This window comes from Strongylocentrotus purpuratus, unplaced genomic scaffold (assembly GCF_000002235.5).
Source record: "Strongylocentrotus purpuratus isolate Spur 01 unplaced genomic scaffold, Spur_5.0 spur5_scaffold_17, whole genome shotgun sequence".
NCBI lineage: Eukaryota > Metazoa > Echinodermata > Echinoidea > Camarodonta > Strongylocentrotidae > Strongylocentrotus > Strongylocentrotus purpuratus.
In genome coordinates this window covers 18,360,516-18,384,703 of record NW_022145602.1, presented here as the reverse complement: position 1 = coordinate 18,384,703, position 24,188 = coordinate 18,360,516, and the positions used below count along the sequence as shown (strand labels likewise).

Genomic DNA, 24,188 nt, shown 5'->3' with positions numbered 1-24,188 from the left:
TCTACATGTAATTACATTCTGATTGTTATTGATATATACCCAAATCATAATTCATTCAAAAGCAGTGTTGTAAATACAATAACTATATCTTTATTAAACTTCTGTGTATCAATATGGCCTTTATGTTCCTTTTTTTTTTTTTTACATGATAGGACTACAATATAATTACATTCTAACTACATGTATACACAATGACTACACGATATCAACTGTCTTATAATATAAATCATGCATGGAAAAAAGCAGGACTAAAAACAATTTTATTTATATGTCATTGTAATCTTCGCACATTTCAAAAAGTGAGGCAAAAAGCTATTGAAATTTTCTTAGGTTGATTTCATTGAAGTCTTTGCGAACGGTTCCGAAGGATAGGAATTTTTATCATGAATAGTAATTCTTAATAATCATTTTTGTTATCCTATCATTAAAGTTCATGACTGATTGAAATAAAGAAAAGAATATAATTTGAATCTTAGTAATATACCGATATCTGAATATATAACAACAAAGTAAAAGCCCACTTTAACCAATCCCAACCATAATACGTATAGAAATCTGCTTAAAAGCATTCATGTGATGAAAAACATATATCATGGATATTCGAAAAAGTATTGTTATACAACATGTTAAATATTTTTCAAATGTATATAGTAAAGTTTCAGCTGCAATATTAAGCAGAAAATTAATATACGGTGATAACATTAATAATAACGGGAAACTTTTCAACTCTAAAAGTATGGCGTGATTAAAAAAAAAGGTTGAAAAACGACGATCTAGTAGACTAAGAATGTATGAGCCAACGCTACGCCACTGCTCATGCATATTCATTATGACAAGGTCATCAACCTGGAGGAGGTAGTAGACATATTTTAGAAGAGCAATCCAAGGAGGAGGATGCTCAGTATGATATAGGTAAGAAAAAGGTACAAACAACATAGGTAGGACACAGTTATTTTTGAAACAGTTTGGATGTTAAAAAATGTACCTAAAACTTGATCTTCAGACATAAATGTGCCATAGTTTTACCTACCACGGGAGGGGGGGACACCCTCCCCAGACCCCTTACAGTCCCTGTACAGAACTCCTTCTAGAACCTTCAATCGCTCGGGCACTTTAATTGCGCGCCCTCAAAATGGTCCACTTCATATAATCTCTGCATCTCCCACTAAAATCTTAGTTACGGGCCTGCATCCGGGGTATTAATAGCATGATATTTGTATCGTAGCTGTGCTATGTAAATGGCCATATTATCAGTATGACACTAGTGATCACACGATGATTATTGTTGTACGATCGCATGTAGTCATGGTACAGAATAACAAGATTATCATTATTTCACTATAAAATTATAATCATTATTACATGATAGCCAGGAAGATTCCATGGTTGCACGACGATCATAATTACCTAATAATCATGATTACACGTAAGATGGTAATCCGATTGACCAAATGAGCATGATTATTCGATTACGTGGTAATCATGGCTACATGTAATTACATTCTAATTGTTATTGATATACTAAAATCATAATTTATTCAAAAGCAGTGTTGTAAATACAATAAATATATCTTTATTCAACATCTGTGTTTCAATATGGCCCTTATGTTCCCCCTCTTTTCTTTTGTACATGAAAGAACTACAACATAATTACATTCTAAATACATGTATACACATGGACTACACGATATCAACTGTCTTATAATATGAATCATGCATGGAAAAAAGCAGGACTATAACAAATGTAAATTATGTCATCGCAATCTTCGCACATTTCAAAACGTGAGGCAAAAAGCTATTGAAATTTTCTTAGGATGATTTCATTGAAGTCTTTGCCATCGGTTCCGAAGGATAGGAATTTTTTATCATGAATGAATAGTAATTCTTAATAATCATTTTTTAAATTCTATCATTTAAGTTCATGACTGATTGAAATGTTGAAAATAACATAAATCGAATCTTAGTTATTTCGATATCTGAATATATAGCAACAAAGTACAAGCCCCATTTCAACCAATCCAATCAAATATAGGATTCTGCTTAAATGCATTGATTTGATAAAAAACATATATCATGCATATTCGAAATAGTACTGTTATAAAAATGTAAATTATTTTCCAAAAGTATATAGTATAGTTCAGCTGCAATATAAAGCAGCATAATAATATATGGTGATAACAATAATTATCAAAATGATATGAATAACATCAACAATGAAAATAATAACAATAATAATTCTACTAACGACAACAAAATATAAGAATCACCAATACTTTCTAGATATCAATTTTCAATACACGGTGGTAGTATTGCCTACATACACGTACATTGTTTACAGATTAGGCAATACGTCCTTGTAATGTTCACACACTTCCGAGAAGGTGCTTAAATGGTTGATTTTGTATGAAGTCCTTTCGAGCGGCCGGTTATATGCAACACATTGGATTTCAGGGTAGCGTTCTTAAAATAAAGCAACATTTCGCTAAAATATGCCTCCATTAAAATTTGAGACAAGTAGAAATACAAGATCCCTTTTTAAATAAAAGCAAGGTGTTTTACCAACATCGCTACCACTGATGTAGTGTATTTTCAAATGTGCCACTCTTCTTTTAAGGTGTACATGTACATATAGAAGCGATTTCCGGTTTCTGAACCCAAGCGTCATCATGCGCGCGTCATGAAGTTGGTGATGCAATATGGGACACGGCGGTCGACACATAACATTTTGAGCAATATATGGCAGTTTACGTACATCTCAAGTACTGTCACTAAGAGGCATGTAATGTATGATCATACATTTATAATAATATAGGAATACAAATTTTGAAGTATGATAGAAGAGAAAGTAGAAGGCGGCACCATATACACGTTTAGGTTACTACTTTTTTCTTAAAATATATCACAAAATTATTGATATCATGTTATCGTAAATAATAATTAATTGTAACACTAATCTCAAATCAGCTGCATCCCTTGATGTAACAAATCGAACCACGGGCGTTAATCCCGGCAATCATCTAGTGTACAAGCACAAACCCTTGTCAGTGTTTGCACACAGCCACATGTTACCAATCAAAATCTTGTTGCATTTGCTTTTTGGACACCCTGTATATAGCAAACACAACTTAGTTCAACATACAAAAGGTTTGCAAGGTTGAATTTTAAGCTTATATTTATGCCGTTAACAGTAATCTACGAAAGGCAAGTAAAAGAAACCATAGCAAAAGTCACACAGAGCTAAGTGAAGGCATAAGAATAGATAAGTACAATGGCGTATCCAGCAATGGTGGGGGCATCCCAACCAGAGAGAAATGTGGAATAGAATGGAAACCCAACATGAGGACGACATAGGGCCGACGTCAAGAAGAAGTATTCCTTTGTGTGTCAAGGAATCTAAACAGGGTGGGGGGAGGGACTATGCTAGCTCAATTCCATACCGAATACGCTACTGGATGCATGAATAGGTCACCCCTCTCAACCTCATGACAAATCTCTGTCTGGTTTTCACGTACTCGTTTAAAAGTACGTGTCCAAGGATCCATGGTAGAATTTATCCTGGCCATTCCTTTTTGGGGCGCCGTTTGAGTAGGACGCCTCTGTCCAGTAACCACTGGCTGTTCGATATCTATATGAAAATCCATTGTCGTCTACCGTCTGCCGATAGGGCAAGCCCTGGGCTTCGCTATCATGACGAAACACCTCTCCAGTATTCAATCTCCAGCCCATCTCTTGCCCATCCTTGTATTCGTGCACGAATGGAGGGTTGATGTGTCCCGAAGACAGGTGGCCGACACTTCTGCTCCGCTTTCGTCTCGCTCCCGAAGTGCTTTCCTGATAGGTTCAATGAAAAGAATAGTATAAGTTGCGAAGCCTCATTAAGATATAAAGCGGCAAAACCACGGCCGATCTATTTACTAGCTGCATATACATTAGAAACAGAAATCGCCAATTTGTTCACATTCCGGCAAAGCTACCACTGGCAAAGACGATGAAAGATCGAAATCGAAAAATCCTCCTCTCGAGTGTGGTTTCATGAAACGCCTGCCGAAGTTTCATCGTTGTGTTGCTTCCGTGCTAACGCATGCAGGGCACCGAGGAGTGGCGTATGTGCACTACTCACAAAAAATCGGTATGAGCAAACTTCCACGGGTTTTTGAGGGTATTCCCAGGAATGTAAATGTTTTTGTTGATATGTAAAGAGGCCTAGTGATGACGTATATGCTTCACATTCCTGGATCTGTTAACACGGATTCAGTGAATACACGTAGTACCTTTGTTGTGCGCAGTTGCCTTGCATTTACACGTACACAGCAGGCGTGTTTTGAGGTCGTTACCACGTCTTATTTGAACGAGCCTTTCAATCGTATCAACTACTTAAACAGTGAACGTCAAAGAACTTTTGTCAATGCGTGGTATAACACAAGGGATTTTTTGCCGACTATCAACTATCTTCGAGAAATCAATTTTATGTTTTTTTTTTCTTCTTCCCTTTCCTCCCCTCTCTCTTGTTTTCTTTTGCATTTTTTGTGGCCCCTCTTTTGCGGTTTTTTCAGCTCCTTCAAATGCCACTAACAACACAGGCCTCCTGTCATCCGCAAAGACACCACTGATTGTAATACAAGCAACAAATTGTTTATGAGGAAAATGTAGAGGGTATCGTTGTTATGCTAATGAATCTCCCTCAATGATTATATCGGCTTGGTGGTATTTTCTGGCCACCGCCCCGTTTTTAGGGCAATCTTCAGCGACAATAAGTTTTTACTTCTGTGATGTGGCACCAGGGCCCCGTCTTATAAAGAGTTACGATTGATCAAAATCAATCGCAAGTCTTCCTATCAATACCAAGTTTGCAGTGTCCTAGTTGCGAGTGATATCAACTCTTTAGAAGACGGGACCCCAGGAGTAGAACGAGAAGAAGCAGTGCCCAAGTTTGATTGACAGAACTAACGTTTTTATCGTAGCACAAATCTGGGACGTCACGCAAATGCCCCACCCCTTCGGAATCAACGTGGCATAAACGAGTCACAAAGTATGCCCAGCCCACCCCATCGTTTTTTGTTTGTTTTATGTAATTAAATTTTTTTTTCTTCATGTTTTTTAGGGGTACATGTATTTCTCTTTGCTTGCTTGAATTTGTAAAAATATAAAGGCACATGCAAATCCTGGTGACCCTTTCCCCCCTGCTTTTCAGCATTTTGGGGGGAATATTGCGCCTTTCCTCCTCCTTTTGGGGTAAAATTCTGAAAGTGATCCTGAGGACTTACGTGTACAAAGTGTTCGGTCTGCTGGTATCGTGACGGTCTAGAACGCCTATTCCGACTGGTGTCCTTCTTGAAGTGACCCGTCATGCCATGCGATACACCGTACATAGTCTCCATTTGCCACCTCTGGCCACGGTAGAAACGTGCAAGGTAACCCACGGTAAGAAGGATGAGAATGACCAGGACGGCCACGATGGGCAGGGCGATGATAAGAGCTGTTGGACTGCCAATTTGAGGACTAATTCTAAAAGACAAAGTTGAGTATTGTATCGGTCATGTGATAACAATATGAATTAAACTGTCTAAAAGCAATTGAAAACTTTATGTAGCACATAAGAACTGGTGTATATCGTGAGGTTTTGGAATGACCAGTATAAATATCGAGTCAGTCTAGTTGAGCTTCACATGCACTGTACACGAAATCTGGTAGATGGGACCAGGCGCGTCCACAGGGGGGGGGGGGGGGGGGGGGTTTGGTGGTTAACCCCCCCTTTGGTAATTTTATGTATGTAAAACCCCCTAAAAAAAACCTAACCCCCCCCCCCTTTTTTTTTAATTTTTTTTTTTTTAAATAAATAAATAAAAAAATAAATAAAAAATTATTCCCATGGCCGACCTACTTGAGAAAGTGTCATGTAACTTTGCCAAAGTTGACCACCTGTTACACTACCACAAACAATAGCAAAGTTTAAGTTGCTATGCCAGACATGTCAGACTAAACTAATATTCTAGAATAGACAATTTCCCCCAGCTTAACACACGTTCATAGTAGAATTGCATGCTTCCATACATATGTACAAGACATCATCATTGCCTTTGTCTTCCTGGTGATGCTACAGCATGTCTGTCTGGCAACTTGTATTGTATTGTATTGTAATACTGCATGCAACCTGTTCCGGGGATTTCCTTCATGAATTTAGGGATGAGGGGAAAATTATATTATCAAAAAAAGTAAATCGTCTGTTAAACATGCTTTCCAGCTGCAGTGGCCCAACTACTGCAACAGTGGATGTTGGGGCACGTTATGGGAGGAGGGGGTGGTAACGGAAAATGACCAGCAAAGAAGATCCCTGGACCATTTCCCGCACTCTTACCCCATCAAATAGACTAGTAAATTCACATTTAATTTTTGAAGTATGACCATGCCCCGCCCCACCCCTCCCCCTGTTCCACAAACCCTTAATGGATAGTCTAACTCAACGCCCCCTGTCCTGCTGAAATACAGAAAATGAGGGCATATTTACAGAACATAAAAACAGGAGAAACTCACATGCAGGTGACATTCGCAGAGCCGGGCTCGACCCTTTCACATGTTTCTCCATTACCACAAGGATTATCCAATGAACATGGATCAGTCAGCAACTCAAAACCTGCGGATGGAAATGATTTAAAATGTTTGCCTCCCGTCATGAAATGTTAGCAATGTATAGGATGTACTTGTTAGAGCAATCAGATATGCGATAGCTCAGTGGTAGAGCAGTGGTCTCGTAGCCGGGAAGACCCGGGTTCGAAATCAAGTCGATGTGCTACTGCCCTTCGGTTAGGCATTAATCCTCATTACCAAGTCCGTCGGAGAGGACTTCAAACCGTCGGTCCCCTGGCTGCTTACTTACAAGCATTTTTGCAGTCAAGTAAAAAAAATAAACAAACCTCCAATATATTAGAAAAATAAAAGCTATGTTGTCTTACGCGCAATAAATGAAGCCTTTCTGTGAATTATTTTTTTCATAGATTTAAGTGCACCCAGTACCACATAAATATGAGCAATATGTGTTTTCCAAAATTGATCAGAAAGCAATAACAAAACACATTCCCCCTCCCCCGCCTGATAGTGGAGAATGTGCGGACATTGTGTACAGGTAAGCCTGGATGCGATGACTGATGTTACAATGTTTATGTGAGGCGCTTTATAAATTCAGAATAATAATAATGAAGATGATGATAATAATAATAAAAATATTGAAGAAAAAAAAATACACTGTTGCTCATAACGGTGGAATATTTTTTTTTATCCCAATTTATGGAATTATTTTAAAAATAATTTAAAAATACTAGATCTAGATAATAGTATACAGTCTCAGATTATATTGAATAATAATTTGCCAATATGTGTTTTGCGTGACTGCTAAAGCATGTATATTATGCTACTATGTTTATCAACTAGGGGACCTATGCCCTTAAGTCATAAATGACAGTAATGAGGATTAATGCCTCACAAAAGGGCACTAATATAGCACATCGACACGGTGTTGATCCTGGGGCCTCACAGTTACGAGGCCATTGCTTTGTCACTGAACCATGACTGTACGCAGCGGGGGCTATGGTAGGGGGCAGTTTCCATAAATTAAAAAAAAAACAGAAAATGCAATAAATATTCAATAATTTATTGCATTCTACCCCGGTCCCCAACATAAAAAAATCTTCTGGACGGCCATGCATTATGGCTCAAGGCATGGGCACACAGAAGATTTTTTTTATGTTGGGGACCGGGGTAGAATGCAATAAATTATTGAAAATTTATTGCATTTTCTGTTTTTTTTTTAATTTATGGAAACTGCCCCCTACCATAGCCCCCGCTGCGTACAGTCATAGTTCAGTGACAAAGCAATGGCCTCGTAACTGTGAGGCCCCAGGATCAACACCGTGTCGATGTGCTATATTAGTGCCCTTTTGTGAGGCATTAATCCTCATTACTGTCATTTATGACTTAAGGGCATAGGTCCCCTAGTTAATAAACATAGTAGCATAATATGCATGCTTTAGCAGTCACGCAAAACACATATTGGCAAATTATTATTCAATAAAATCTGAGACTGTATACTATTATCTAGATCTAGTATTTTTAAATTATTTTTAAAATAATTCCATAAATTGGGATAAAAAAAAATATTCCACCGTTATGAGCAACAGTGTAATAGTAAAAATAAAAATAATAATAATGATGATAATGATAACGATAATCATCAAAATAATGATAATTATAATAATGATAACATCAATGAGAGGTCCGTAGACCATAATCTCCCCTAAGCCGATAAAAGTAGGAGCTTCACACAAAGGGACCTCGCTCCTATCCACTTACACCTGGAACATAGGATTTATGGGAACAGTAGGGCAATCTAGGGGTACTGCTTCCAGGTCCCCGGCAGGGTGAGGTATCCCATTTCTTCACATAAAATGATTCCTAAAATTTTTAGCCAGAATCCAAACCAACGATTTGATACGAATACTTTTTACCCTTCACAATCAGAATATGAAATAAAAAGTCGAGGGTAACTAGGCATTTAATAATATTAATAATAATATTAGCCTAATAGTCCACTCCAAATTTTATTAAACCGAAACGAAAATTCTTTTTGCCCAATTGATCGTGAGCCCGGCAGCCACTGAGCAGCGCCAGATCGGCGTTGCTCTATCCCTTATTGTTGAACGCCAAACAGCGTAGCAACAACTCCCATCTTTTAACGTATTTTGGTATGACGCGGCCGGGGTTTGAACCCACGACCTCCCGGTTGTGAGGCGGACGCTCTACTGACTGAGCCAAATGGAACAATTAAAAAAAAAAAATCAAAACAAAATCAAACATTTTCAAGAGCGTTTGGCTCAGGTGAGCAATTAATGAGGAAGAAGAAGAAGAAGAAGATGGAAAAGAAAATTAGAAGACAAAGAAAGAAAAGAAGAAACAAAATAAAAATGGATGTTAATTACAGCACATATATCCACCAAACAAGGGACTCGAGACACTCCCAGACTACAGATTCCGTTGCCAACAGCAGTCAATACATTCATTCCTATCGGACCCATTTAACACTTGGGTAGAGAGTGGCGAATGTAGTAATGCAGCTGCATGACTCACTTTGAACGTTGACTCCAGGGATGTTGTTGATAGAGGCTATCATGAGTAATCTCAACTGTTGAATCGTGATGTCACTCTTAAAGGTCACGTCCAGTCTGACCCTTGCTGTGATGAGATCAATGGTATCATCATTCGCTGAAATGGCTATTCCATTTACACTATTTACTTCTGGAAGAATGTCGACAGCATTCACGATCTAAAAGAGATAGAGAAAATTTCAGTTTAATGACGCAGATATTAATTTTTCACAGCATCATCGCTCCCAAGGCCCCAGGAGGGGCAGGTATCCCATTCAACCAAATTTAGGTCTTCTACACATAATCATTTTTGCGCAATTGCGAACAATAGCCAATTTAGGTATCATCAACAGATAATAGGCCATTTTCGTTATGTTACCAAACGTACGCATATACCTTCGTGAAGCGCCTCAATACAAATTATTTCATTCACCTGTTACGAATAAATGTATCTCAATAGTCAGAATTAAAATCGCACACATTTGCTGTTGCTAGGTAGGACACATCTTCTGACTTTCCTTAAACCTAACAACACGTAATATATGCAATTTTAATTTTGACTAATAGTCAGTGGCTATTGAAGTACAATCAATCTTAACAGGTGAATGAAATATTTCGTATCGAGGCACTTAAGCATAACTTTGATTACATTACAACCCATAAGACCTCGTACAATTAGCGTTAGCATTAGCGCTAAAAAGTACTCACTTTTCGCACACATCGCATGTTTAAATATATGGCCGAAAAATGAACAATCATAGTTGAAAAAAGTGCTTTACTTAGTTGTACTTTTACATCTTTTTGAAGAACTCCTGCTCAATTATTGCCCGGGCCTTTTCAATTTATGTTGACCTACATGTAATAATAATAATAATATTTAATTTTGATATAGCGCTTAATACAAATGTCTCTAAGCGCTTTACAAATATACTATTACCCCGGTCATTGGATTCAGTGCTTGCCCGCACACACTGTGTGCACAATCTCCACCCCCTGGGGAGCATTCCGGCCGAACGTTACTTGACGCTCACAAGCTGTTTGACCAACAATGATGGCCGCATCCTACCGGGTACCCATTTAACACCTGGGTGGAGAGTAGCAAGTGCAGGTTAATATCTTGCCAAAGGATATTAATGCCGCGTCGGGATTCGAACCTTCGACTTTCGCATCTCAAGTCAAGCACCTTAAACAACTCGATCACGACACTCCCACGTAATAATTCGTATAATTTCATGTCTGTGTTTGAAAAGTCAGAATCGCTTTGTTTGTGTTCAATCTGACGTTTTAAAACAGTTTTCCCAAACCTCACCACTTCTGAAACTACACAATGGTACGTTATTTTCCTGTAAGGAGCACTGCCAATTGATGTCACCAACAATTATTTATATAGTTCCTTCCCACGTATTATTTCTGTAAATGGGAAGGAACTATTTGATTCTCCGTGGAATGACTGACTTATAAGAGGCAACTTCCGATGACGTAACTATCTCTTTCAACTAGCTATGGTGGGCTAAGTTATGAGTCGATCTTCTGTATCAATCATATTAAATTTATATTTTTCCTTTTTACAGGGCTGACATAATGATAAGAATGATTAGAATGTAAGAAAGCTAAGTCAATGAATAGAGACTTAATTGAAGGCACTAGGTGAGAAACTGCGAAACAGCAATATTAAGCAAAATCAGACTAAAAGGGAGAACAATGACTAAATAGATGAATAAAAGGTAATTATTACATAAATAAATGAATAAATAAATACATACGTATTATTTATATAAATAAATGAATAATTGAATAAATAATTAAGTTATACTTTAAGAAACATATTAAGAAATAAGTAAATAAATAAATAGATGAACAGAGATAAAAATAAATGAAAAGATAAATAAAGGAATAAATAAAATCATAGATAAATAAGTGAATACAAAATTGTTTAATCCAATTGGTCCTAACGCACTGGTAGGGTAGGGTTCAGGTTTATGGTTCGATATAGGGTTAGGTTTGAGGTGTCATGTTTAAGCTTGCCTTTTGCTAACCGATAATGACCGATTCTGATTTACACAGCACCCTTCTATAATACGTAAAACAGTTGACTTTAAAGTGTACCAATAACCAAAACGTACTTTATTCTGTGTGTTAGTAGTTACATGTGGCTATACTACATTCAAAATAAAACCTTTAATATCAGTATGTAAACAGATACTGCACATTGAATACACACTCAATTCAAATAAAACCAACTCCTCGACGCACATAATACACTCCCATAGAATAGGACCCACACGAAACCAAAGCCCGGCTTGGGTTCCGTTGACTTGGTTTCATGCTATTCTGTTATTTCTTCTTGGTCCATATAATGCCGGATAAAGTTATTAAGGTATTAAGGTTGACTTTATACATTCTAGCTGAACACAACTATTTTATTAGGTGTTTGGTACACTTTGCATAGAGAGTTTTCCAAACTCAAGGTTTTATTTTGAGAAATGACCAAGGTTGCACTTACTGAATCCAGCAGGTTCTGTACCACTGTTGACCCGATGGGAACAGCTGCACGTTTTCTTCGATTGCTACCCTCAGACTGTTCGACCTCTGTTATAAACGATGCTAAACCAAGAAACAGGAGTCAATTACAAATTTCGTTTGTTAACGGTCAACCTTTTGAACAGAATGTGCATGTGATAATCATGATTTTCCATAGCCCCCCTACAAAAAAGGGGGCTGCTGAAGACGATCTTACGGATGATTTCATGAACGTTGGAAAAAAAATGACATTTTTGATCGTTCATAACTCAAACGTTTTTTTTCTTCTAGAGGGCTTGTTCAGATAACGGTCAGATTACGGAATGGCAATGGTTCAAATAAGGACTTCCAAGATTTTTTCAAATTATGTTTTTACAGACAGGCACATAGATAGTGACTTAGATAGATAGATGAAAAGAGATCATTTCATGAGATGTTACCTGACGAAGTGTTGCAGATAGCGCACGAAACGTCGTGATCTTTCAGATTCCTTATTGACCACATTGCCAGACAAACGAATATCACTAGCGATATTAATTTCGATATTACATCCGCAATGAGTAATATATTTAGCATTGTGTTTTTATAAATTCCATTTTCCTTGCTGGCCATATCATTGCCGTACATCATATTTACGTTAACCTCATTTTTTAAACTCAAATATGACATCTGTCCACAAATTCAATACGTCTGTAAATCAGTGAGGTATTGGTTGCGTAACGTAGGATTCATACGTATATACCTTATTTATTTATGATATCTTTCACCAGGGTAATTTCAATTCCACTGAAAGCCAGTGGACCTGCTTTTCAAGAAAGTCCTGTCTAATATAATATTAAACAGTATAGACAAATCAATATAACATTACCATCATTATTGTACATAAATATGAAATATCAATTTAAAAATATATATTTTTGAAAATAACACTTTTTTAATAATACAATATTTATTATCAATTATATACAAAATAATGAATTATAACACTAACAAAAACATGCCTAAAACGAAAACAAAGAAACAAAAATAATAGATAAAAACACCAGAATAATTACAGAAGGAATAGCGTAAAATAGGACTATTGCACTTTTGAAAATTGACGATAAAATTTTGCAATCACATGTGTTGGTTTTATAAAAAATAATAAAAAATCGCCAGTGGTGAAGGGGACATTAAATAAATGCACACACAGGTAACAGAGTCAAAGTAAATGCACAAAAAGACGACATTGTCTTTTTAACATAATGATTTGCATGACTGAACAGAATGTGGGAGTTTATTATAAAACAGTGGACCATAGTAGGCCCATTCACGTTACTATATTCAGTGAGTGCCTGTGAGACAAAGTACTGTTAACCGCGTACCGTGTTATATAAAAGACCGGAATCATTTTTGTTTTGGTCTTTCTATCGCTCTGTGCTTTTCCTCTTTTCTTCTTTCTGGCCTTGAATATTCTATTCTCTTTTTTCTTCCGTCACTCTCTCTGGCCCCAACCTCTTTTTCAAGCCTCCAAAATGGGGCGGCGGGCAGATTCGGGCCCATTTGGACCCGACAGTAATAATGATATATGTTCTTACCATTACCACTGTCACACACAGATCCGGTAAATCCCGAAGCACATGTACATGTACTGTTCTCACAGGTACCTCCGTTCAGACATGGATCGTCACCAGTACAGTTAACTACAAAGAGGAGAGAAATCATATCAAACAAAACAAGCATATTTAGAAGGAAAATAACAAGTGACTAGATGTGAGTACAGTCACGCTATGCAAACGTTTCCATGAAGTACCCATGTTTTGCTTTCTCCCGTGTTTAAGCAGAGGCAGGAGTGATGGGAATGGGATTGGTTTGGTTTGATTTGGTTTTATTTACGATCATAAAATGTGAAGTACAAAATCTTAAAACATAAAAAAACAAAACACTAACATATATATTTTACGAGGACTATTCTGGAAAAAAAAATATTATGATTAAAATAAAGATCGAGGGATCACCCGCTTCAGATCAACCGACAAAGTTGATTTGTTCTTCCTCGGGGTCTGTATATCATGATCGGTTATTGAAGCATTATACAGAATATCTGTCAAGAGATGACTTTGAGTATGTGTATGTATCATGAAATAAAAGAACGATTGTAAGCTTTGCAAAGGCATTATTATTAGTAGTAGTAATATAACCACATTTTAAATTACAAAGACATGATATGATTTGATACAAGCCGTTGCTCGATTCCCGCCTTGTGACCATATGTACTTGGTTTTCTGTAGTGAGCAACAATAACCCAAAATATCCTTTAATTCGCAATACTCTAATACTAATAGACATTAATAATTGTAAGCAATACCAGTAAAAGCATATAAAAAAAGATCTTACTCGCGTCACCGCACAAAACTCCTGTGTACCCCGAGTCACATGTTCCAAAAGCTCGGAAAATTGAAAATGGTGTCCGTAAGATTGTTACATTAGAAAGTGAAAAGACTCTTTCGCCTTCTTTATTTAATTCTAAGGGGAGTGGTAAGTTACCAATATGTTTTTGAAATTTATTAGGCGATCAAAGCTATGATATGAACAGAGCATAGCTAACATCTTTGTTTAGTATTTAAAAAAAACCTCTGGACGGCCATGCATAATGGCTCAAGGCATGGGCACACAGAAGATTTGTTATGTTGGGAACCGGGGAAAAATGCAATAAATTATTGAAAATGTATTGCATTTTCTGTGTTTTTTAATATTTATTGAAACTGCCCCCTACCCCCAGCCCCCGCTGCGTACATTCATAGTTCAGTGACAAAGCAATGGCCTCGTAACTGTGAGGCCCCAGTATCAAAACCGTGTCGATGTGCTATATGAGTGCCCTTTTGTGGGGCATTAATCCTCATTACTGTCATTTATGACTTAAGGGCATAAGTCCCCTAGTTGATAAGCATAGTAGCAAACACATGCTTTAGCAGTCACGCGAGACACACATTGGCAAATTATTATTCAATAAAATCTGAGAATGTATACTATTATCTAGATCTATTATTTTTAAATTATTTTTAAGATAATTCCATAAATTGGGATAACAAAAAAATATTCCACCTTTATGAGCGACAGTGTATATTCAAGAATTTTGAGATGAATTTACGTGGTTTACAAATGTTTTTTGGCTTTGGAAATGACATGTATCAGGTCTGACAATTTTATAAAGCTGCTCCCAGGGGCAATACGCATGTAAAATTCAGAGAACACATATCCTTTAAAATTTAGTAAGGTGTCTAGCTATAAACCGTAAACAAAATTTGACGTTACCTGGTGTTGTGCCTGGTGTAGTACCTCTTGTAGTTTCTGGTGTTGTTTCAGATATTGTAACCGTCGTTGTTCCTGAGGAAAAAATTAAATGTTAAAGGCAATAATTTCGACATATACACCTATATTCAAGAATTTTGCGCTTAATTTACTTGAGTTTCAAATGTTGTTTGGCATTGGAAAGGTCTGATAACTTTGTGAAGCTGCTCACAGGAGCAATAACCATATGAAATTTAGAAAAGAAAAATCCTTTAAAATTCAATAAGGTCTCTAGCTATGAACCGTAAATAAAACGTGACGTTACCTGGTGTTGTGCCTGGTGTAGTTTCTGGTGTTGTTTGAGGTGTTGTTACCGGTGTTGATGCCAGTGTTGTTCCTGAGGAAAAATAAATGTTATATTCAAGAATTTTTAGATGAATTTACGTGGTTTACAAATGTTGTTTGGCATTGGAAATAACATGTATCCGGTCCGACAATGTTGTAAAGCTGCTCATAGGGGCAATAACCATATGAAATTTAGAGAATAAAAATCCTTTAAAATTGAATAAGGTGTCTAGCTATTAACCGTAAATAACACGTGACGTTACCTGGTGTTCTGCCTGGTGTAGTACCTGTTGTAGTTTCTGGTGTTGTTACCGGTGTTGTTACTGAGGAAAAAATTAATGTTATATGCAATGATTTAAACATATACACCTATATTCCAGAATTTTGCGCTTAATTTACGTGGTTTACAAATGTTGTTTTGCTTTGGAAATGACATGAATCTGGTCTGACAATTTTGTAAAGCTGTTCACAGGAGCAATAACCATATGACATTCAGAGAACACAAATCCTTTACAATTCAATAAGGTTCCTAGCTAAGAACCGTAAACAAAACTTGACGTTACCTGGTGTTGTACCTGGTGTAGTACCTCTTGTAGATGCTGGTGTTGTTTCAGGTGTTGTAACCGGTGTTGTTACTGAGGAAAGAATTATATGTAATATGCAATGATTTATACATAAACCTATATTAAAAAATCTTGAGATAAATTTACGTGGTTTACAAATGTTTTTTGGCTTTGGAAATGACATATATCAGGTCTGACAATTTTATAAATCTGCTCCCAGGGGCAATACGCATGTGAAATTCAGAGAACACACATCCTTTAAAATTTAGTAAGGTGTCTAGCTATAAACCGTAAACAAAATTTGACGTTACCTGGTGTTGTGCCTGGTGTAGTACCTGTTGTTGTTTCTGGTGTTGTGTCAGATATTGTAACCGGTGTTGTTCCTGAGGAAAAAATTAAATGTTAAAGGCAATAATTTCGACATATACACCTTTATTCAAGAATTTTGCGCTTAAGTTACTTGAGTTTCAAATGTTGTTTGGCATTGGAAATAACATGAATCAGGTCTGATAACTTTGTGAAGCTGCTCACAGGAGCAATAACCATATGAAATTTAGAAAACAAAAATCCTTTAAAATTCAATAAGGTGTCTAGCTATGAACCGTAAATAAAACGTGACGTTACCTGGTGTTGTGCCTGGTGTAGTACCTGTTGTAGTTTCTGGTGTTTTTTGAGGTGTTGTTACCGGTGTTGATGCCGGTGTTGTTCCTGAGGAAAAATAAATGTTATATTCAAGAATTTTTAGATTAATTTACGTGGTTTACAAATGTTATTTGGCATTGGAAATGACATGTATCCGGTCTGACAATGTTTTAAAGCTGCTCATAGGGGAAATAACCATATGAAATTTAGAGAACAAAAATCCTTTAAAATTTAATAAGGTGTCTAGCTATGAACCGTAAATAACACGTGACGTTACCTGGTGTTGTGCCTGGTGTAGTACCTGTTGTAGTTTCCGGTGTTGTTACCGGTGTTGTTACTGAGGAAAAAAGTAATGTTATATGCAATGATTTAAACATATACACCTATATTCAAGAATTTTGCGCTTAATTTACGTGGTTTACAAATGTTGTTTTGCTTTGGAAATGACATGAATCTGGTCTGACAATTTTGTAAAGCTGTTCACAGGGGCAATAACCATATGAAATTCAGAGAACACAAATCCTTTACAATTCAATAAGGTTCCTAGCTAAGAACCGTAAACGAAACTTGACGTTACCTGGTGTTGTGCCTGGTGTAGTACCTCTTGTAGTTGCTGGTGTTGTTTCAGGTGTTGTAACCGGTGTTGTTACTGAGGAAAAAATCATATGTTATATGCAATGATTTATACATAAACCTATATTCAAAAATCTTGAGATAAATTTACGTGGTTTACAAATGTTTTTTGGCTTTGGAAATGACATGTATCAGGTCTGACAATTTTATAAAGCTGCTCCCAGGGGCAATACGCATGTGAAATTCAGAGAACACATATCCTTTAAAATTTAGTAAGGTGTCTAGCTATAAACCGTGAACAAAATTTGACGTTACCTGGTGTTGTGCCTGGTGTAGTACCTGTTGTTGTTTCTGGTGTTGTTTCAGATATTGTAACCGGTGTTGTTCCTGAGGAAAAAATTAAATGTTAAAGGCAATAATTTCGACATATACACCTATATTCAAGAATTTTGCGCTTAATTTACTTGAGTTTCAAATGTTGTTTGGCATTGGAAATAACATGAATCAGGTCTGGTAACTTTGTGAAGCTGCTCACAAGAGCAATAACCATATGAAATTTAGAAAAGAAAAATCCTTTAAAATTCAATGAGGTGTCTAGCTATGAACCGTAAATAACACGTGACGTTACCTGGTGTTGTGCCTGGTGTAGTACCTGTTGTAGTTTCCGGTGTTGTTACCGGTGTTGTTACTGAGGAAAAAAGTAATGTTATATGCAATGATTTAAACATATACACCTATATTCAAGAATTTTGCGCTTAATTTACGTGGTTTACAAATGTTGTTTTGCTTTGGAAATGACATGAATCTGGTCTGACAATTTTGTAAAGCTGTTCACAGGGGCAATAACCATATGAAATTCAGAGAACACAAATCCTTTACAATTCAATAAGGTTCCTAGCTAAGAACCGTAAACGAAGCTTGACGTTACCTGGTGTTGTGCCTGGTGTAGTACCTCTTGCAGTTGCTGGTGTTGTTTCAGGTGTTGTAACCGGTGTTGTTACTGAGGAAAAAATCATATGTTATATGCAATGATTTATACATAAACCTATATTCAAAAATCTTGAGATAAATTTACGTGGTTTACAAATGTTTTTTGGCTTTGGAAATGACATGTATCAGGTCTGACAATTTTATAAAGCTGCTCCCAGGGGCAATACGCATGTGAAATTCAGAGAACACATATCCTTTAAAATTTAGTAAGGTGTCTAGCTATAAACCGTGAACAAAATTTGACGTTACCTGGTGTTGTGCCTGGTGTAGTACCTGTTGTTGTTTCTGGTGTTGTGTCAGATATTGTAACCGGTGTTGTTCCTGAGGAAAAAATTAAATGTTAAAGGCAATAATTTCGACATATACACCTTTATTCAAGAATTTTGCGCTTAATTTACTTGAGTTTCAAATGTTGTTTGGCATTGGAAATAACATGAATCAGGTCTGGTAACTTTGTGAAGCTGCTCACAGGAGCAATAACCATATGAAATTTAGAAAAGAAAAATCCTTTAAAATTCAATAAGATGTCTAGCTATGAACCGTAAATAACACGTGACGTTACCTGGTGTTGTGCCTGGTGTAGTACCTGTTGTAGTTTCCGGTGTTGTTACCGGTGTTGTTACTGAGGAAAAAAGTAATGTTATATGCAATGATTTAAACATATACACCTATATTCAAGAATTTTGCGCTTAATTTACGTGGTTTACAAATGTTGTTTTGCTTTGGAAATGACATGAATCTGGTCTGACAATTTTGTAAAGCTGTTCACAGGGGCAATAACCATATGAAATTCAGAGAACACAAATCCTTTACAATTCAATAAGGTTCCTAGCTAAGAACCGTAAACAAAACTTGACGTTACCTGGTGTTGTGCCTGGTGCAGTACCTCTTGTAGTTGCTGGTGTTGTTTCAGGTGTTGTAACCGGTGTTGTTACTGAGGAAAAAATCATATGTTATATGCAATGATTTATACATAAACCTATATTCAAAAATCTTGAGATAAATTTACGTGGTTTACAAATGTTTTTTGGCTTTGGAAATGACATGTATCAGGTCTGACAATTTTATAAAGCTGCTCCCAGGGGCAATACGCATGTGAAATTCAGAGAACACATATCCTTTAAAATTTAGTAAGGTGTCTAGCTATAAACCGTGAACGAAATTTGACGTTACCTGGTGTTGTGCCTGGTGTAGTACCTGTTGTTGTTTCTGGTGTTGTTTCAGATATTGTAACCGGTGTTGTTCCTGAGGAAAAAATTAAATGTTAAAGGCAATAATTTCGACATATACACCTACATTCAAGAATTTTGCGCTTAATTTACTTGAGTTTCAAATGTTGTTTGGCATTGGAAATAACATGAATCAGGTCTGGTAACTTTGTGAAGCTGCTCACAGGAGCAATAACCATATGAAATTTAGAAAAGAAAAATCCTTTAAAATTCAATAAGGTGTCTAGCTATAAACCGTAAATAAAACGTGACGTTACCTGGTGTTGTGCCTGGTGTAGTACCTGTTGTAGTTTCTGGTGTTGTTTGAGGTGTTGTTACCGGTGTTGATGCCGGTGTTGTTCCTGAGGAAAAATAAATGTTATATTCAAGAATTTTTAGATGAATTTACGTGGTTTACAAATGTTGTTTGGCATTGGAAATTACATGTATCCGGTCTGACAATGTTGTAAAGCTGCTCATAGGGGCAATAACCATATGAAATTTAGAGAACAAAAATCCTTTAAAATTTAATAAGGTATCTAGCTATGAACCGTAAATAACACGTGACGTTACCTGGTGTTGTGCCTGGTGTAGTACCTGTTGTAGTCTCTGGTGTTGTTTCAGATATTGTAACCGGTGTTGTTCCTGAGGAAAAAATTAAATGTTAAAGGCAATAATTTCGACATATACACCTATATTCAAGAATTTTGCGCTTAATTTACTTGAGTTTCAAATTTTGTTTGGCATTGGAAATAACATGAATCAGGTCTGGTAACTTTGTGAAGCTGCTCACAGGAGCAATAACCATATGAAATTTAGAAAAGAAAAATCCTTTAAAATTCAATAAGGTGTCTAGCTATAAACCGTAAATAAAACGTGACGTTACCTGGTGTTGTGCCTGGTGTAGTACCTGTTGTAGTTTCTGGTGTTGTTTGAGGTGTTGTTACCGGTGTTGATGCCGGTGTTGTTCCTGAGGAAAAATAAATGTTATATTCAAGAATTTTTAGATGAATTTACGTGGTTTACAAATGTTGTTTGGAATTGGAAATGACATGTATCCGGTCTGACAATTTTATAAAGCTGCTCATAGGGGCAATAACCATATGAAATTCAGAGAAAAAAAATCCTTTAAAATTCAAAAAGGTTACTAGCTATGAACCGTTATCAAAATTTGCGTGGTGTAGTACCTGTTGAAGTGTCTATTGTTGTTTTAAGTATTGTAACTTTTGATGTTCCTGAGGAAACAAATATATATTAAATGCAACGATTTAAACATATACACCTATATTCAAGAATTTTGCGCTTAATTTACGTGGTTTACAAATGTTGTTTTGCTTTGGAAATGACATGAATCTGGTCTGACAATTTTGTAAAGCTGTTCACAGGGGCAATAACCATATGAAATTCAGAGAACACAAATCCTTTACAATTCAATAAGGTTCCTAGCTAAGAACCGTAAACGAAACTTGACGTTACCTGGTGTTGTGCCTGGTGTAGTACCTCTTGTAGTTGCTGGTGTTGTTTCAGGTGTTGTAACCGGTGTTGTTACTGAGGAAAAAATTATATGTTATATGTAATGATTTATACATAAACCTATATTCAAAAATCTTGAGATAAATTTACGTGGTTTACAAATGTTTTTTGGCTTTGGAAATGACATGTATCAGGTCTGACAATTTTATAAAGCTGCTCCCAGGGGCAATACGCATGTGAAATTCAGAGAACACATATCCTTTAAAATTTAGTAAGGTGTCTAGCTATAAACCGTAAACAAAATTTGACGTTACCTGGTGTTGTGCCTGGTGTAGTACCTGTTGTAGTTTCTGGTGTTGTTTTAGATATTGTAACCGGTGTTGTTCCTGAGGAAAAAATTAAATGTTAAAGGCAATAATTTCGACATATATACCTATATTCAAGAATTTTGCGCTTAATTTACTAGAGTTTCAAATGTTGTTTGGCATTGGAAATAACATGAATCAGGTCTGATAACTTTGTGAAGCTGCTCACAGGAGCAATAACCATATGAAATTTAGAAAACAAAAATCCTTTACAATTCAAAAAGGTTCCTAGCTATGAACCGTTATCAAAATTTGCCTGGTGTAGTACCTGTTGAAGTTTCTGTTGTTGTTTTAGGTATTGTAACTGTTGATGTTCCTGAGGAAACAAATATATATTAAATGCAACGATTTAACAAAATGTTAACGTTAACAAAATTTGACGCTATCTGGTGTTGTGCCTGGTGTAGTACCTGTTGTAGTTTCTGGTGTCCTTTTAGGTGTTATAACCGGTGTTGTTACTGAGGAAAAAATAAAATGTTACATGCAATGATTTAAAAAATGTTAACGTTAACAAAATTTGACGCTATCTGGTGTTGTGCCTGGTGTAGTACCTGTTGTTGTTTCTGGTGTCGTTTCAGGTGTTGTAACCGGTGTTGTTACTGAGGAAAAAATAAAATGTTATATGCAATTATTTACACATATACACCTATATTCAAGAATTTTGCGCTTAACTTACTTAAGTTTCAAATGTTGTTTGGCATTGGTAATGACATGTATCAGGTCTGACAATTTTATAAAGCTGCTCCAAGGCGCAATAACCATATGACATTCAGAAAACACAAATCCTTTACAAATCAAGAAGGTGTCTAGATATAAACCGTAAACAAAACTTGACGTTACCTGGTTTTGTGCCTGGTGTACTACCTGTTGCAGTTTCTGGTGTTGTTTCAGGTGTTGTAACCTGTGTTGTTCCTGAGGAAAAGTTAAATGAAATGACTTATACATATACACCTATATTCAAGATTTTTGAGATGAGTTTACGTGGTTTACAAATGATGTTTGGCTTTGTAAATGACATGTATCAGGTCTGACAATTTTATAAAGCAGCTCACAGGGGAAATTACCATATGACATTCAGAAAACACAAATCCTTTAAAAGTTAATAAGGTGTCTAGCTATATGAACCGTAAATAAAATTTGACGTTACCTGGTGTTGTGCCTGGTGTACTACCTGTTGTAGTTTCTGGTGTTGTTTCAGGTGTTGTAACCAGTGTTGTTACTGAGGGAACAAATAAATGTTATATGCAATGATTCATACATATAACCCTATATTCAAGAACTTTGAGATGAATTTACGTGGTTTACAAATGTTTTTTTTGCTTTGGAAATGACATGTATCAGGTCTGACAATTTGTTCTCATGCTGCTCACAGAAGCAACAACCATATGACATTCAGAGAACACAAGTCTCTTAAAATTTAAGGTGTCTAGCTATGAACCGCAAACAAAATTTGCCTGGTGTAGTACATGTTGTAGTTTCTGTTGTTGTTGTAGGTATTGTAACTGTTGACGTTCCTGAGGAAACAAATATATGTTAAATGCAATGATTTAAACACATTTTTTGCAAATTTTCAACGGTATTGCCACTTATATTCATGAACCCGACCCTAATTTCCGAAACTTCCTTAAAAGGCGAAACCCTCACTTCTTGCTGTTAACCCCAATTGGAGAGCATGCTCTGAGCTATAGATGTAGTAAATAACTCGAATATCAATAAAAGTGGCAAACGCGGCCAAATACAACTTTTTTAAAGTCATACATATTTCAGGTGATGACCAGCAAAAGACGGGCACGAAAGGCTGGCATGAAAAATCCCTTCTGCCAAAAAAAAAGAAATAGAGGACTGTCCTCACTATCATCATAGCCCAGCATTATGGTGAAAGTGAGTTTAGCAATTGTAATTGTTTCTATATTCATTTCTGAGATAATTGAGCGTAAATTTCTGTATACCCACGCCATACACTAGTATCTAGGTAATAACACCAAAACTCACATCTATATACTTCACCGATCGTGACTTGGGAGCCACGTCAACCAAACTCACTTGTAACGCCTTGCTCTGTACTCGCGTAACACTCCTAAAGGTCACCATCGCAACCATAGTAACATTGGGGTCTTTCGTTATGCTAATCCCATTCTTTATATATTTCTTTTATGAACTGAAGCTCTTGTGAAGTTTAACATTTCGTCTTTTGAACAAATATGGATTGGGTTGAAAAGATTAACTATGACAAAGAATTAAAGGAACGCCTATTTAAATGTCATGAGCTCGCTGTGACAATGAATCTCCGGTCAAGGCTGGTGACCAGATGGTTGCCACTATACAAGATTAGTTATAATATTTAATTAATGTTTAGCACGTACCATATTACATAACGTCCCTATGCTTTCAAAGAGCTTTGAAAATCATTAGCCTAGCTCTAGCTCCGGCGGCAGCCGTTATGAAAGCACAGTGCATTTCAAGGAATAATCCAACCAGGTTTGCGAATAGCAGCTCTCATTGCATGAAGATTTTGTTAAACGAGAAGTAACTGAGTCAAGATCCTTAATTAATATACCACAGTGCTCCTATATTACACTTACCCACACATTCAGGAAATGGTTCTGAGAAATCTCCTGAGCCCGTGCAGTTAACAGACGATGGACCAATTAGGTTATAATCAGTCGGACAAGAGAAGTTGCATCGTTCACTGTAGCTTACTGATGTATTGGGTGAACACGAAGAAGATACGTTTGCTCCTAATGAAGGTACGGTGCACGTTACTGAGTTAATAATGAAAAGAATCAGACAAACGCTGAGTGCCTTTAGAAACATTAGAACAGTCGTGCCATATATATTTAAGAACCTGACCTAAATTTTCCAACAGTTCCTAATAAAGGCAAAACCATCATTCGTTGTTAGTAATCCCAATCGGAGAGCTCTAAGTCAGCCCTGAGCTATGGATAACTCGAAAATGGATACAAGTGGAGGATACGACCGTATACAATTTTATAAAGTCAACATAATTATTTCCTGATGATGACCAGTGAAAGACGGCCACGAAAGAATCAAAAATATTATATAAAGATTATCAATGAAAATAGAATCGAGGCACGTTTACAACAT

The 24,188-nt window shown here is 36.4% G+C and overlaps 1 protein-coding gene across 1 annotated transcript; it reads right to left on the bottom strand.

The window, feature by feature from the left end:
- Nucleotides 1-1,550: 1,550 nt before the first annotated feature.
- LOC105440012 (mucin-5AC-like) lies at nucleotides 1,551-23,918 on the bottom strand. Its single transcript, XM_030988281.1, has 18 exons — nucleotides 23,666-23,918; nucleotides 22,231-22,302; nucleotides 21,924-21,995; nucleotides 20,132-20,215; nucleotides 19,819-19,890; nucleotides 19,524-19,607; nucleotides 19,211-19,282; nucleotides 18,900-18,971; nucleotides 17,363-17,434; nucleotides 16,752-16,811; nucleotides 16,457-16,540; nucleotides 15,533-15,592; nucleotides 14,949-15,020; nucleotides 11,638-11,738; nucleotides 9,118-9,313; nucleotides 6,532-6,631; nucleotides 5,265-5,499; nucleotides 1,551-3,831 (listed from the first exon to the last, which is right to left on the bottom strand). The coding sequence occupies exons 1-18, from the start codon at nucleotides 23,895-23,897 to the stop codon at nucleotides 3,517-3,519; spliced, it is 2,055 nt and encodes a 684-aa protein (XP_030844141.1). The 5' UTR covers nucleotides 23,898-23,918; the 3' UTR covers nucleotides 1,551-3,516.
- Between the last annotated feature and the right edge of the window lie 270 nt (nucleotides 23,919-24,188).